This window comes from Acinonyx jubatus, chromosome E1, assembly GCF_027475565.1.
Source record: "Acinonyx jubatus isolate Ajub_Pintada_27869175 chromosome E1, VMU_Ajub_asm_v1.0, whole genome shotgun sequence".
Taxonomy (NCBI): domain Eukaryota; kingdom Metazoa; phylum Chordata; class Mammalia; order Carnivora; family Felidae; genus Acinonyx; species Acinonyx jubatus.
In genome coordinates this window covers 17,859,380-17,873,590 of record NC_069397.1, presented here as the reverse complement: position 1 = coordinate 17,873,590, position 14,211 = coordinate 17,859,380, and the positions used below count along the sequence as shown (strand labels likewise).

The window sequence follows — 14,211 nt, the reverse complement described above, 5'->3', positions numbered from 1 at the left end:
CGCTCCGCGAACTCCATGCTCCTTCCGGTGCGCGATGGGCGGAAGTCCCGGCCCCGGGTCACCTGACCATAAGCCGCTGGACATGGCGTCTCGCTTGGTTGCCGGCGAGCGGCTGGTGCGCGCCTTGGGCCCCGGCGGGGAGCTGGAGCCAGAACAGCTGCCCCGGAAGCTGCGGGCAGAACTTGAGACCGCGCTAGGGAAGAAGCCCAAGAGTGGTGATTTTCCCAGTGGCTCCGCGCGCCTGGTTTCTTTCCGCTTGATCCGAGATCTGCATCAGTACTTGAGAGAGAGGGGTGAGCCCCAGTCTCCAACCCGGCTCTCCTCCGTTTTTCCAGAGTCTTGTCCTTCCTGAGCCTTTTCCCACCTCTGTCATCGCTATGAGGGGGGGGGGGGGAATCCATCACTCTCCTTCGCCCGCGAACGGCCATCTAGCCAACCCAAGAGTCACCTCATAAACCGTAGGGCAGCCCACTGGCTTAACAACTTCCATGGGGATTTCTCGTGGATGACCAAATTTACTTGTGCACTTTTTTTTTTCTCTTCAAAGTCTCCTCGTGAACTACCAGGCCTACTTAGGGCCGCCTGATCTTTGAGGAAGACCAGGTCTACTTAGAATAGTGAGCTCGTCCTGTTTGGGGATCTGGATTTCTTTCCATCTCAAAAACAAGTTAAATCTGATAGTTTATTTTTTGTTTTGTTTCTGTTTTTTTTTTACATAGGATTATGGAAAGCTCTGTTCAAAGACCTGAACTGGAGTAGCATCTGAGTCCTAGTCCTAGCTCTGCCACAAACTTCCCTTGGAGAAGTCATTTCCTTTCATTGGGTCTCAGTTCCCTTAACTGTAAAGGGAGGGACTAAGACCACACTGGCTTGTAAGGTCTTTTGCCATAATTAGCATGGCTTGCCCAGACATACAAAAGGTAGACTATAGAGGTCATCTAGTACACTGTCCTCTGAGTATTTAGCATTACTGTGACCGAAAACTATATTGGGCAGTTCTGTTGTGGCTGCAGCATGACCTAATCTAAAGGCAAGTGTAAGTGGCTTATGTGTTAGTTGTGACATTGGCAAGATAATTGAGAGCTGACATTCAAAAGTCAGTATGCGCATTAGGAGATACTTATGTGGAATTGTCTTTGATTCTTCTCAATTGAAAACGATCTTGGAGATGAATTGAGATACGAATGGCCATACTTTGTTTTGGTAGAAAGAATAGAAGGACTAGACCCTTCTCTGATCTTAATCCTTCGACCTCAGTTCTATTTATCATTATGTTTGTGGAAATCTTTTCTTTCCAGGTTCCACACTATACCTTCATGAGCTCCTAGAAGGCAGTGAAATCTATCTCCCAGAGGTTGTGAAGCCTCCCCGGGTATGTAAGGGATATATTTGTGAGAGTGGGTATTGGCTGAACTGGACTTATTCGTGATACATTCAGATTTATGAATCAGTCTTTGGGCTCAGACATTTGTCTTTTAAATCCTTGAGAGCCGGGGTGGGAGATCTGGATATTGTTCTGCTTTGACTGCTTGAAAAACAGATTCCCAGCACCCCGGCTCCCTCTCCCCTCCCCCCCCCACCCACAAAAATTTTCCAAAACAGTGGGGGCAGAACTGGTACATGAATCTCTTGGCACCCTTAGCAGTGCTTTGCCCCCTGAGACCAGTGGTTGTGACTTGCTTTCTAGAAAGCTGGGAATATCCTTGTCATTTGATTTTTCTGCCCCAGAACCCAGAGCTAGTTGCCCGTTTGGAGAAGATTAAGATACAGCTGGCCAACGAGGAATATAAGCGGATCACCCACAACGTCACCTGTCAGGTAAGGGCCTGCTCTTCAGTACCTGGACTGAGTAGCCCCTGAAAGCAGAGCCCTGCGCTGGGAAGAGGTACATAGGGAAGAAACAACATGGAAGCTTGGTTTTTATACTCTTCAGGGACCATCGAAGCTCTGTGCTGCCTACAAACCCAGTCTAATTCCCAACTCCCTAACTGAGACTCTGGGCTCAGATGGTGACTGATTCTTAAAAGTGGTAGAGATGGAGACAAGCCTTGGAGCCTTTCTTCTGACAGGGCTCCCTATTATTCTGTGGCATGCTCCTGCCCTGGAGCAGGAGAGGAGTAGATGGGTATTGGGAGCCTATGCCCTTCCTCTGAAATGCTTGATCTGTGGTCCAGAAAAGAATCCAGTCAGTCCCAGACAACAGAATCCATGGAGAAGGCAGAGTTAATGTGTTGGGGAATAAAGAGAGCAGAGCCCAGACTGACAAATGGGTGTTCTCTGGGCCACCTCTGAGCTGCTTCCATTTTGAAATCATTTGCATTTTCTTTTTCCCAGGATTCGAGGCACGGTGGGACTCTTAGTGACCTCGGAAAGCAAGGTGAGCTGCTAGGCAATCAGATTGCTAAAGCCTCTCCCTGGGAGGGGTTGGTCATGGCACTTCTTTTCCACCCCAGTGCTCTGGGTTTAAGCCTAAGCTATTCAGCCTTGCCGTTAGAGGGTAACCCGCTTGATGGGGGAGGGGCAGTCCTGAGATAAGAGGGCAGGCCTCATGGAGGATGCTGACCTAAAGGTTTCTTCCCTGGGTTCTTCCCCAAAGTGAGGTCAGTGAAAGCTCTGGTCATCACCATCTTCAACTTTATTGTCACGGTAGCAGCTGCCTTCGTCTGCACTTACCTTGGAAGCCAATATATCTTCGCAGAAATGGCCTCAGTAAGTAGGCACTGGGCAGGGCAGGGTGCCCCAGGTGGGGGTATTGGTGGAAGAGGGAGGAAGGTATGTGAAGGTGCCTTGAACAAGTTAGGTGTTAAACAAACATTTAGAGGAGGAGCATTGAGCTGTCCAGCAGTCATGGAGGTACATAATAACCTGAAGAGAATCCAGATCCTCTTTTCTTCCCTTCCCCCCATTCTTCTCAGAGGTGCTGGAGGCTGCAGAGTTGGATTCTGACCTGCATCCCCTAAGCCTGGTTCTCTCTCTCCCCAGCGGGTCCTGGCTGCATTGATCGTGGCCTCTGTGGTGGGTCTGGCCGAGCTGTATGTCATGGTGCGGGCGATGGAAGGCGAATTGGGAGAGCTTTGATGGTTCCTCATCAAAGTGTGGAGTGGATTTTGGGAGACTCCAGGCTCCCAGCTGCCAGTCACTGACTCTCAGTCAACCTGTCAGGCTCTTCGTCCTCAGCTCCGGTTAGAGGGCCAAGCCAAGGCCACCTGCTGGTCCTGCAGGGGGCGGGGAGGGCATCCTCTGTCAATTTCCAGAGGGGCAGTAAAAGAGACTGAGACAACAACTGAAAAGAACTGGTCTTTCAGTACCTTCTCCTGAACCCAGTGCCCATCTGCCTTCTCCAGTCCACCTGGGCACTGCTGAGGCTGGGTTTTTCCATCAGGAGTAAATAGAATACAGGCCTTCCAAGAAGCAGACACTCCTGCCTTGAAATTGCCCAAGTGCATAAATTGATGGTCACCTTTGCTGCATACATCCTTGATGCAGACCTGTAATTTAGATCAGTAGGCTCCAAGAAAACAAAGGATTTCCTTTCTCCAGTTTGTGCCAGAAGAGGAACTGATCACAGGACATCGAATAAGAGAAAGGCTGTTTGGCATGGGATGGTGAAATTGGGAGCTAGGCAGCTACCTTTCTGGAATCTTCATTTCTGTCTTCATCTTCTTTCTTCCGCTTGCCTTTTTCACATTTTCTGTATGCTTCTGCCCATCTCTGCCACTCATCAGCCTTCCTTAAACTTCCCACCTCCCCATCACCCTTTGCTCTGCCTCCAAAAATGAAACCAATTCAGATGGCAAAACAGTATGTGTGATTTTAATTGAAAATCTCTTTGTGCTTGTGTGTGTTGGTGGGAAGAGTATGCCTACCGTGGATTGTCTCAGCTAATAAAGGGAGATGTTCTTTGTAGGTATGGTTTGTCGTCAGGCTTGACTGTATATGTGAACACGAAGAGACATACATGTGAATATGTATACATAACATGAGTATGTACACATATTGTTATACATAAGCCTAATGGAGGATTTTTTATGTAGGTTCTTAAAATATTTGTGGGGGGTGGGGTGCTAAAAATAGTTTGTAAATGTGCATAGTTGAGTAACTGCTTTCCGTGGTTGCTTTTGGTCTTCACAACCATCCTGGAGGTTGGAAGAGGGAATGGTTTTAGGCCCCTCTTCCCGAAGACAAAGGCTGAGAGAGATCAGATGACCAGCTGTGGTCCTTCTTCTGTAAAGGGAGCCAAAGATTGTTAGGTTGTCCTGAAGTCCCTGTGTAATGTTAAACTTGCAAGAACTTAGATTAATGGTATAGTGATAAAGTCTGTATACGTGTACTTAAAAACTATTAGTGATAGTTATTTATTCAATAAATATTTATGGTACCCACTGTATTCTTATCTCAAGTCTTGTGACAACACAGAAGCCCAAAGATTCCTTAGATCTGATCATTGTTCAGGGTCTGCTCCTAATGGTGTACTCCTTTCCATTTATTCACACCATGAGCTCCTGTGGTCTTTTGTTTTCTCCCAGGGTACTCTTCTGTTCTTGGAAAGAACATTGGCTCAGTAGACATTTGCTCTACAGTGTTTGCCAGTTTCTGCCAGTCTGAGCTTCTCCAGACAATACGTGAGAGAGAGGGAGGGTTCAGGTCCTTCTCTTCCACCATAGATCACTTTGTTGAGAAATCTTAGAATTTCTATTGTCGATTAAAAGGAATGTCAACTGTGAGAAGAAGTGCAGGTGGCATTTTATAATGTTTCTGGCAACCCAGTGTGGTTTAGAAGATGCACTGAATTTTTGTGGGGGTTCGTGGCTCTACCAGTGCTGAACTCTGTGGGCCCGGTAGCCTGTTGTACCCACATAGCCTTAAGCTTTCACATCCCCCAGATACCTGGATTGGAAGGTTAGAAGACTTCCAAATGTTAGATAAAGAGCAGGCCCCCTCAAACAGCTTCTGACCTAGGGCGCCTTCTTATCCTGAGATTGGAGTCCTTCCACACACACACCCCTTTCACTAGAATGGGGTCCTTACCTGATCCCAATCCCCTACTCAGAAGCCAACAGGCTTCTGTGGCATCGAACACTTACTGAGAACTCCTTTATGAGCCAAGTACTGTGCTAGCTTCTGGAGATCAAGGGGTAGAAGACCTAGTTCCTGCCAAGGATATCTGCACAGTGCAAAGTGGTTTTTCATCTGCAAGGGCAGAGTTGGAGATAGCGATCAGGTGGCCTGTCCTCTGGCTCTCATTGCAGTGGAGGGAACTCTGCTCTCCGCCGCTTACTCCATCTCACCGTCCCATACTTTTCTCCAGTGCAGCCTGGGCCCAGGGCTTCCCAAAGGGGAGTGCTTGGCAGGAAGCCAGAGGAACAAGAAGTTTGGGGCCTTCCCAGTTTCTCATAGCCTGCTGTGTGGAGAGGGAGAGGCAATTTGCATGAATTGAGAGCTTTTATAGCATGTCACACATCACATGTAGCCTGTTACTTAACATCATTGCTTCTCATGCCCAAAATGGAGAGAAGATACGTTATCCACCCCCCCCCCCCCGCCCCAGCTTGCAGGCTCATAGACTTTTAGAGATTTACGAGGTTACGTAGCAGAGCCAGGATTTGAATCCAGTTTAGACCCTCTATGCTTTTCTGGAGCAAAGCAGCTCCAGAGGTGAAGGCAGCTGGAGTGTCCTGGAATCGGTAGGAGCCGGAACAGAAGGTGCCAGCAGAGGCTCCCATCTCCCTAGGGTCTGTCAGCCAGAGCCCTAAACCCTTCAATTAACTGTCCCCCTAACTAATCCCAGTAGAAGCCTGGGTAATACCTCCCACCCAGTATCTGTGTGGAACCTGACCCTGTTTAGGGATTAGGTGATGGAGATACATTTCAAAAGCAAACGGCTCTTGTCCCCATTCATTTGCAGCACACGACAATCCAGATTAAGGTATAGAGTTTGGGTTTTATTTGGAGATTAGTTGGTATTACAGATGACAGTGATATGAAAACCCAGTGTTGCCACGTACACCCCCCCCCCCCCCCCCGCCCCATGCTAAATCTGTCAGGTTGTCTCCACAGCCTCGGGTCAGAGGGCAGCCAATCTGATCTTTGTGAAAATTAAATCAACATAAGCCCGGAGCTTTTCTTTCCACTGTATTACTCTACTGTCACTTCCTCTTCAGATCCATGGTTCTGATTAATTTGTCTAGGTGGTGGTAGGTCAGGAGAGGGGGCCTGGGCTACAAAAGGGTGGGTTCCCCACCATCCGGGGTGAGTTTCAGTTCTCTCCTCACCATACTCACTTAGCAGTTAGCTAATGGGCTAAAACAGAGGGACGGCTGCCCATTCTTTAGAGGGAGGAGGAGTTGTCAGTTGGGATGAGAAGAATTGGGGCCAGGCCTGGCGTGAGAGGTGGAAAACATGGCCCTGACCTCATCTCTCTAAAGGTACCTCCTGCCACGGCGATGGGCATATGCCCCAGGAGGAGCAGGGTGCTGGGTAGCTGGTGACTCTAGGCTGGCCTGGAGGACAATGGAGGGGAGGGATCCCTGAGCTAAACTTCCTTCCAATAAGAGAACTCCCTTGTGTAAAAGGAGGGACAGGGGATCCACTTCTGATGTGTTCAGTCCTAACGGGCGGGGGTAGGCTGCAGAGCCAGAGGAGGGGTCTCACAAGTTCAGGACTTAGATTAGGAGTGGTCCTGGTTGGTGACAATGGCTGAGGCATAGATGAGGTCAGACAGGCTGCCCAACGAGGTCTGGGGAGTAGCTCGTTCTGAAGAAAGGTGGGTCGCTGAAGCCCCAGCTGGTCCCCATGGGGCTACAGCTTTAGCCCCTGCCCGGCCCTGCCCTGGACCCAAGCCAGGAGCTGAGCAGGAGGCATGTCTACACAGTGAGGCACACTGAGGAGTGCTGTTGGAGGGCGGGAGCTGGCCTAGTTTTCGGGGCTCCCGGGACTGCTGGAGGGTGTCTGGAAGAGAACGGGCTCTTGGGGGGGGCTCTGGCCTCGGGCTTAGGCCTCCTGCCTTCGTATTCTTGATTCTCTTGGCCCGGCGGTTCTGGAACCACACCTGGTAAGGGAAAAAGGAATCTCTTCTGGCTCCAACCACCCTCCCCCAGGTACAGGGAAAGCAAAACCTGGAGGCAGGATACCCAGAGGAAAGGGGCTGTGTGAGAGTACCCCCACCCTGAGAGGGGGTCACTGCTCACCTGTATCTTGGCCTCAGGAAGGCAGGTGACCCGGGCCAGGTGCTCACGGGTGCCAATGTCAGGGTAGGGCCGGGCTGCAAACACCCGCTCCAACTCCAGCAGCTGCCCTCTGCTGAAAGTGGTCCGCTTTCTCCGGTGGGGACCCAGCCCACTGGCATGGCCTGTGGGCCGGAGTAGGGGTCAAGCTGGGACTCCCCGCAAAAGCCTCCATCCCAACCTCAAAACCCCCAGCTGACCCTGAAGCCTCTACTCCACTCCCCTGCTTCAGCCTTTCCCCATCACACCTTCCCCCTCATTCACCCCCTGCCCACCCTTTCCCCACCAGATCACCTGTTGAGGATGCATCCACAGGGCTGGCCATGGAGCCGGCAGAGAATGAGGAGCCGGAGGGCCATGCCAAGGCTGTGCCCACACCACCCCTCCTTGTGGGGTTTTATCCTGCTCAGAAGGCTGGCCCCGCCTCCAGGAGGGGAGAGGTTTCATCTCGAGCCGATGGGGAGCAGAGAAGTCCCAGAGGGAAGAGTAGAAGCCAGGGACAGTGTTGGGCTTGTGTGAGTATGGATGGGGCAAAACTTCTCTGGCCCCTGCTCCTCCAGGGCCTCACAAAGAAAGCTGGTCTGAGCCCCTCTCCTCACACCCCACACCCCACAGTCTGTGTCTGAAATCCTGTACTTTGTGAAAATCCTCCCAGGATTTGCCCGGAAGGAAGCCAAAGAGATCCTTCTCTCTAGCACTCCCACTGCTTCACCTTCCCCCTTGGAGCCCTCAGTGCCCCAGTGCCCCAGTTCCCCCAGGGGACGGTGGATGCAGTCCTGTGCCACAGCCTGGGGCTGGGCTGGTGAAGCTGGACAGGATGAGGAGGCTGACAGGGAGACGGCAGATGAACCGCAGCCAGTCCGCCCTCAGCAGAGCTGGAGAGCAGATGTTACCACCAGCTTGCCCTCGGGTCTGCTTTAGAGATTTGCCTGCACCGAGCCCTGTCTCCATGGCCCCTTGAGAGCCCAGATGGGCTTCTTGGAGTCCAGGAACCTTGGAGTCCAGGAATCAGAGGAGGTTTCACAGGTACAATCGAGGAGTTTTAAGAAAGATGCTTGTTTGTGTTTTGTTTTGTTTTGTTTTGTTTACAGAGTATTCATCCTTGTAAGTCTTTTGAGTCCCTTTTCTAAGAGAAGTGGGTGCATTTGGATTTCCTTTGAGTTCTTGCCCTTTCCACTCCTAACCTCAGTGCCCCAGACCCCAGACCCAAGACAGAGGCCTCAAAGAAAGGCTCATCCTAGGGGTGGGTTTGGGGAGCATGCTGACCAGTTCCCTAGGCTAACCACCTTGCAGGCTCAGAAGGGGCAGAAAAGCGGAACCAGAACCGCTTGCCCTCTGCCCCATCTCTCTCCTCCAAGACCCTAGTCAACTCCGAGAGGCAAAGGAAGCCCAGGGCTGGGAAAGGCACTTGGTGGCTCCTGTCATCACCAGAGCTGTTTAAGCTCCCGCCAACGTTGGTAGGCTGGTAGGCTTAGCTCAGGAGGAAGCCTAGCACTCGTGAGGCCCTCCCCAGGCCGGAGCTTTTCCGGTTCACGGAGAAAGCCTGAGCCCAACCTGGACTGGACACAAGGACACTCTCCTCCTCCAAGACTTCGTGACAGCCCAGCTTCCCCTCCTTTCCCCAGGCAGATCCCGGTCTCTGCCTGTCCACTCCAGTCAGGACAGCAGTCTTAAACTCAGGACCAAGGGGTCTTTATTGGGATGGGCGGAAGTGGTTGAGGAAGGAACAGTGGAGGGCCCAGCTGTGCAGGCTCCGATTCCTACTGGCGGCCAGGGGCTGGGCAGCCCAGCCAGTACTGGGCGATGGAGCGTGGGTAAGGAGGGCTCACGGTGTCCACTTGCCGTGTGCGAAGGTTGACTCGGTAGTACTTGTCTGGAAGGGAGATCAGCAGAGGGTGTGTGAGACCCAGCCAGGCCCTGCCCACACACCCCTGCCCTGAGAAAGAAGCCCTGGGTCTCTCCCGGAAGGGTGAGTGAACATCCACAACGCAGCCTAGGACTCCCAGCCTGGCTTTCTGGAGTCACCTCCCAAGGGCCATGTTCAGCCCATGCGGACCAGGGACAGCAGGGAAGACCCCAGCTAGACCAGCTACAGGGATGGCACGGGCTCCCACCTCCTGAGAAGAAGTAAACACTTTGGATGGGCTCGCAGGTGGCAGGCACAAGCCAGTCCATGTCGTAGTCACGATAGTTGTAGATGCCCAGGCTGTCCTCCTCACTGGAGAGCCAGGACAGCCAGGCTGAACGGGACTGCCGGTGGGGGTTCTGGCTGCGGCCTCGGCCACGGTTACGGCGTGAGCGGTAGCGTTTACGGTTACGCCGCCTAGACTTCTGCTTCTTGGCCCAGGATTGGGGAGCTGAGCCTGAGACGTAGATGCGGCCGGCCATGGCCGCATCTACTTGCCTGGGTACACCAGGCCAGTCCCGGCTGATGAGCCGGGGCTGTCCAGCACCGCCTGTGGCAGGGAAGAGGTTAATGAGAGCGTTGTGGGCCTGGAGAGTTCATCTGGTGCCCAACTATGGGCCGTGCCTTGCCTGAGGGCAGAGCAAGCTCATGGCAGAGCACAGCACCCCAGCCCTCTGACTCTCTGTTCGGTGCTCTTTGCCCTAGCCTTCCTCCACTGCATCCCTCCCCACTTGCCTCAGTCATAGGCCCTCCTCCTGCTGGCTGTGCCCTCAGCTGCACTAGGCAAAGTCCAAGGTGTGGGGTCCAGGTGGACCTCCCCCCAAAGGTCAACAGAAGCAAAGTCTGGCTTGAGCAAACAGCTTTTGAACCCCAGCTCCGCAATCACGGCCCCCTCCGGCCAGCCTTGCCCTGTCCCTACCCTGGAGATCCCAGCCCTCTTGAGGAGAAAGCGAGGCTTGCTCTCCCTCTCTCCATACCAGAGAATCTGTTCCCGAAGAGAAATTCAAAGAGGGTCTCCCAGCTGTCGCGCTGCAGCAGGGCAAAGTGTTCAAACACTGCGGACAGGGAGCTGCCTTCACATTCCTCCTGACTGGGCTGCTGCTGGAACTCATACTCCCAGTACTGTCTCCCTGAGTGGGGAAATGGGATGGGGGGAGGTTCATGAGTGAGGCCAGAAAGCCAGCGCCAAGGCTGCTGGAGATAGGAGCTCCTGGCCGGGGAGTGGGAGTGCCGAACGTAATTTGAGGCCTCCCCATAGAGGAGTGTGGAGGAAAGCCCAGACTGCCCCACTGCCTGCTCTTTTCCCCACCCACTCCCTTAATACCCTTGAAGAAGTAGGCCCGCTCCCGGCCACTGTAGCTATGAGCAGGGAGAGCCAAGGCTGCATCCACGTTGTCCGGAATGCCCTTGAAGCCTTCAGAGATGTTGCGGGGGTAATCTGGGTCCAGAACACCATCCTCGAAGCGCCAGTATTGATGACCCTAAGCAGTAGGGAAGGAAGGGGGAGTGAGGATGTGGCTGGCTGAGCACAGGCCGAGTCCCCCACCCCAGGCAGCTGTCCCAATTCTAGGCTTGTTGCCCAGGACCTGGAGCCTTGGGCTTTCCCGTCCTCAAGAGCCCCAGCCAGGGACTACAGGCTGTGATCCAGCCATCTTGCCCGCCCTAGTACTGGGCACAGCAGCCCTCAACCCCTGTCTAGATACCCTTGGCTCTGACCCACGGCCCCTGGGCCTGGCACCTGGAAGAGGTAGGTCTTCCCCTGGCAGTTGATGCGGGTGAAGGCAGCATCAATGGGGCCCTCAATGCCCCAGACATCTTGGATAAGCTTGGGGTACCCAGGGCTCACTGCCTCTTCATCCAGTTCATAACAGTACTGCCCTAGAATGGGAGAGTCTGTGTGAGGGAGGGGTTGTCCCAGAGGCAGACCCCCACCCCCCAACACCTGCCCCTGGAGTCACCTCGGAAGGCAAAGAGGGAGCCATTCTTGAGGTCAGTGAAGGCGTCAAAGGGCTTCCCACTGCATAGCTCTTCCACCACCGGGGACTCAGGGATGTCTTGATCAGAGGTCTCAGGCCCCAGGGTCCCCTGTGTAGGGTTCAGAAAAGGTTCCTCGAAGGTCTCCTGGTCAGGAGACACTTCAGTCTGGGCCTGCAGGTCGGGACCCTGGCTGGTGCTCTCTGGCTGTGGGAGGACACTGCTGTTGTCTCTGGTCTCCTCAAAGTAGTTGTAGACCCCGTACTCATCTTCTGGCAGAGTGAATACATCCCCACGCGTCACTGTGGGCACAGTGGGTGGTGGTGAGTCTCCAGCTGCAGAGGGGACCCCGGGCCCATCCAGCCCCTCCGGACGCACCTTGGGGTTTGCACTCAGCCACGTAGTCCTCACAGCAGCTCTGGTAGTATGAGCAGAGCTCGTCACACTGACACTTCCTGTCAGCGTTGAAGCCCTCTGTGCAGCGGCCCTTGCACGACTCTGTGGGGAGGAGATAGAGGGGATATCAGTTGGCACGGCCAAGCCCAGACCGCCCTCGCCCACCCTTCGTTGACCCAAACGACCACCAACACCCTCTTGCACCTTGGTCAGCCAGAACAACCCATGCCAGCAGGGCAAGTATCAGTAGGGGCCTTGGGGATGCCATGGCAGGGCCTCCAGCCTCCAGCCTGGCTGGCGAACTGGGCTCTGGGCTCCCTGCAATCTCCACTGTGATGCGGGAGAGCGGGGACAGGGAGAGAAGGAGCCAAAGGAGAGGAGCTGCCTTCTCTGCTGCTCTATTTGCTCAGTCTCTGGCCCAGCCCCCAGTGCCCCAGACCCCAGTGGCTGCAAAGGTCACATTCCTGGAACTCTGGACCCGAGAGAACAGTGAATAGGATCCTTGCCAAGCTCGGTCGGTGTCATGTCAGAAGGGGACTAGCACCATGGATCTGAAGGTCAGAAAGAAGGCCCACTGTGCCACCCAGAGGCTGCGTGACCTTGGGCAAACTGTTTTGCCTGCCTTGGTATTCTTTTTGGTAAAGTGAGACTATTAATACTTGCCTCATGATGTGTTGGGGGTTACATGAGCTAAAGCAGACAAAATGCCTCATGCCTGGAGTAGCGCCGACTTCATTCTCCATAAATGGTTGTTTATCTGCGATCTGTTTGAACAGGCACATCCCTGGCTGAGTGTGTCACCCACCCGTTGTGTATTTAGGGCAGTGAAAGGGGGGTTGAAGGAATGCTGGTAAGCACCCTGGGGGGAATTTTTTAAAACTCTGTTTAAAAAAACAATAACAGAGTTTCGTGTTTAGGTTCACCTCTTGGGTGCATTGATTTCCCCAAGCTGGTCTTCACAGCACAGCAAATTGGGTGAATATTAACCATTTGGACTGGATTTGATTCCTCGGTCTCCTGCTCATTCACTGCTCCCTGTCTCCACCTTCAGTCTCCCCATCCGCAAAGAATAGCCTAGTTCTTGGCACTTTCAGACTCTCTTGAGAAGTAGCATCCCTCTTTCCAGAAAACGCCCCTGGCACAGAACGCCTGATTTTGTGCCAAGGGTTGGGGTCCACAGGCTTCCTGAAACCCTCCCACTACCTGGAAGAAATGATTCTGAGTTTCCAACTGCATTTTTCTCTTCCGTAACCAGAGAGGTGGGTGACTTGGGGGAATCTCTTTTCTATGAGCTTCAGTCGGTTCAGCTGTTAAATGGGAACACTAATCTCGACCCCCTAAAGCATGTTGCAAGGCTTGAGAAACGGGCCTAAAGGGTCTCGAGAGTTGTACCGAATCGTTATTATGGTTGATTTGACCACAGTTCAGGCAGGGCGCACGCTCCACGGTGTTGCCTTCTCGTTGCAGTGTCGGGGGCACGGGGTCGGCGGGGGGGGGGGGGGGTGCGTTGTGGGATAGTGAGGCTGTCCTATCGCTCTGCACCCTCTTCCCCAGTCGCCTCGCCCACCCCTCCGCAGGGCGTGGGCGTGGCTGGGGAAGCTCGGGTGCAGGCTACGCAGGCGGCAAGGGAGGAGTCCCACGTGACCGAGGGGCGGAGTGTCAGCTCCCTTGCTGCGGCTTGTCCGAGGCGGGGCTGCTGCAGAGCATCTTCTGGCTGGAGCCGCGCTTTGTTCTTGTTGCTGCCTCCCAGACCTGCTGACGTCTGGGTCCATCCCTCGCTCCCCTTCTGGCTCCTCCTGCCCACCCTCTACATCTGAGCCTGCATCCTTTTACCCAAAAGCTCCTTTCCAGATCCCGCCCTCGCCCCTCCCCCAAACTTCTGGCCAGCGCCCCTGCCTGATACCCTTTTATCCATCCCTCTCTCCTGCACCTTATACCTGGTCCCCATCTCCTGTCCTCTTCCCAAGTTCCGGCGCTCTGCCCGGCCCCGCCCCTCCGGACCGGGGATGTACCCCGCAGCCCCGCGCCCATGGTCCTGACGCTGCTCCTCTCCGCCTATAAGCTGTGCCGCTTCTTCACCATGTCGGGCCCAAGGCCAGGCTCTGAGCGTCTAGCGGTGCCGGGGCCAGACGGGGGCGGCGGTGCGGGCCCATGGTGGACCGCGGGCGGCCGCGGGCCCCGCGAGGTGTCGCCCGGGGCGGGCGCCGAGGTTCAGAGCGCCCTGGAGCGCGCGCTGCCCGAGCTGCAGCAGGCGCTGTCTGAGCTGAAGCAGGCGGGGGGCGCGCGAGCCGTGGGCGCCGGCCTGGCCGAGGTCTTCCAACTAGTGGAGGAGGCCTGGTTGCTGCCGGCCGTGGGCCGAGAAGTAGCCCAGGGTCTGTGCGACGCCATCCGCCTGGACGGCGGCCTCGACCTGCTGCTGCGACTGCTGCAGGCGCCGGAGCTGGAGACGCGCGTGCAGGCCGCCCGCCTGCTGGAGCAGATCCTGGTGGCTGAGAACCGGTAGGGTGCTCACGGGCTGAAGGGAGAGCGCGGGGTGCTGTGGGGCAGCAAGTGTGGTCGACAGCCCGGGTCTCTCGTGCCACTCTCTGTGCCTTTTCCTCCCTCACCTCAGCAAATCCCTGTACTACACCCCCTCTGGGGATCAGCGTGTCCATTTCACAAATGAGGCAAATGAGACTTCGGAAAGTTTAATGATTTGCCACAACAGGTAAA

At 54.5% G+C, this 14,211-nt stretch overlaps 4 protein-coding genes across 7 annotated transcripts in view; 2 read left to right on the top strand and 2 right to left on the bottom strand.

Moving 5' to 3' along the window:
- The first annotated feature begins 52 nt into the window (after positions 1-52).
- Positions 53-7,651, top strand: TMEM199 (transmembrane protein 199). 3 transcript variants are annotated; one of them, XM_027034488.2, is made up of 6 exons: positions 53-293; positions 1,299-1,372; positions 1,729-1,818; positions 2,335-2,377; positions 2,597-2,709; positions 2,916-3,055. In XM_027034488.2, exons 1-6 carry the CDS (start codon positions 83-85, stop codon positions 2,958-2,960), a joined length of 576 nt encoding a protein of 191 aa, XP_026890289.1. In that variant the 5' UTR covers positions 53-82; the 3' UTR covers positions 2,961-3,055. The 3 variants fall into 3 exon arrangements, with proteins under 3 accessions (XP_026890289.1, XP_026890290.1, XP_014936889.2); XM_027034489.2 differs by lacking the exon at positions 2,916-3,055 and adding an exon at positions 7,513-7,651 and having other exon boundaries at positions 54-293; XM_015081403.3 differs by having other exon boundaries at positions 54-293; positions 2,983-4,387.
- SEBOX (SEBOX homeobox) lies at positions 6,024-7,631 on the bottom strand. The gene is made up of 3 exons (XM_015081421.3): positions 7,518-7,631; positions 7,188-7,348; positions 6,024-7,048 (listed from the first exon to the last, which is right to left on the bottom strand). The coding sequence occupies exons 1-3, from the start codon at positions 7,546-7,548 to the stop codon at positions 6,668-6,670; spliced, it is 573 nt and encodes a 190-aa protein (XP_014936907.1). The 5' UTR covers positions 7,549-7,631; the 3' UTR covers positions 6,024-6,667.
- Positions 7,563-14,211, top strand: part of SARM1 (sterile alpha and TIR motif containing 1) — a 24,728-nt gene continuing 18,079 nt past the window's right edge. The window contains exon 1 of one of the 2 annotated variants that reach the window (XM_027034484.2): positions 7,563-7,738. In XM_027034484.2, the coding sequence (XP_026890285.1) occupies positions 7,563-7,738 (176 nt within the window). Of the gene's footprint in view, positions 7,739-12,764; positions 13,999-14,211 lie in introns of those variants that run through there. The other variant, XM_027034483.2, reaches the window with a different exon arrangement.
- Positions 8,900-11,915, bottom strand: VTN (vitronectin). The gene is made up of 8 exons (XM_015081418.3): positions 11,704-11,915; positions 11,482-11,601; positions 11,088-11,405; positions 10,868-11,007; positions 10,454-10,610; positions 10,107-10,259; positions 9,338-9,679; positions 8,900-9,096 (listed from the first exon to the last, which is right to left on the bottom strand). Exons 1-8 carry the CDS (start codon positions 11,765-11,767, stop codon positions 8,984-8,986), a joined length of 1,407 nt encoding a protein of 468 aa, XP_014936904.1. The 5' UTR covers positions 11,768-11,915; the 3' UTR covers positions 8,900-8,983.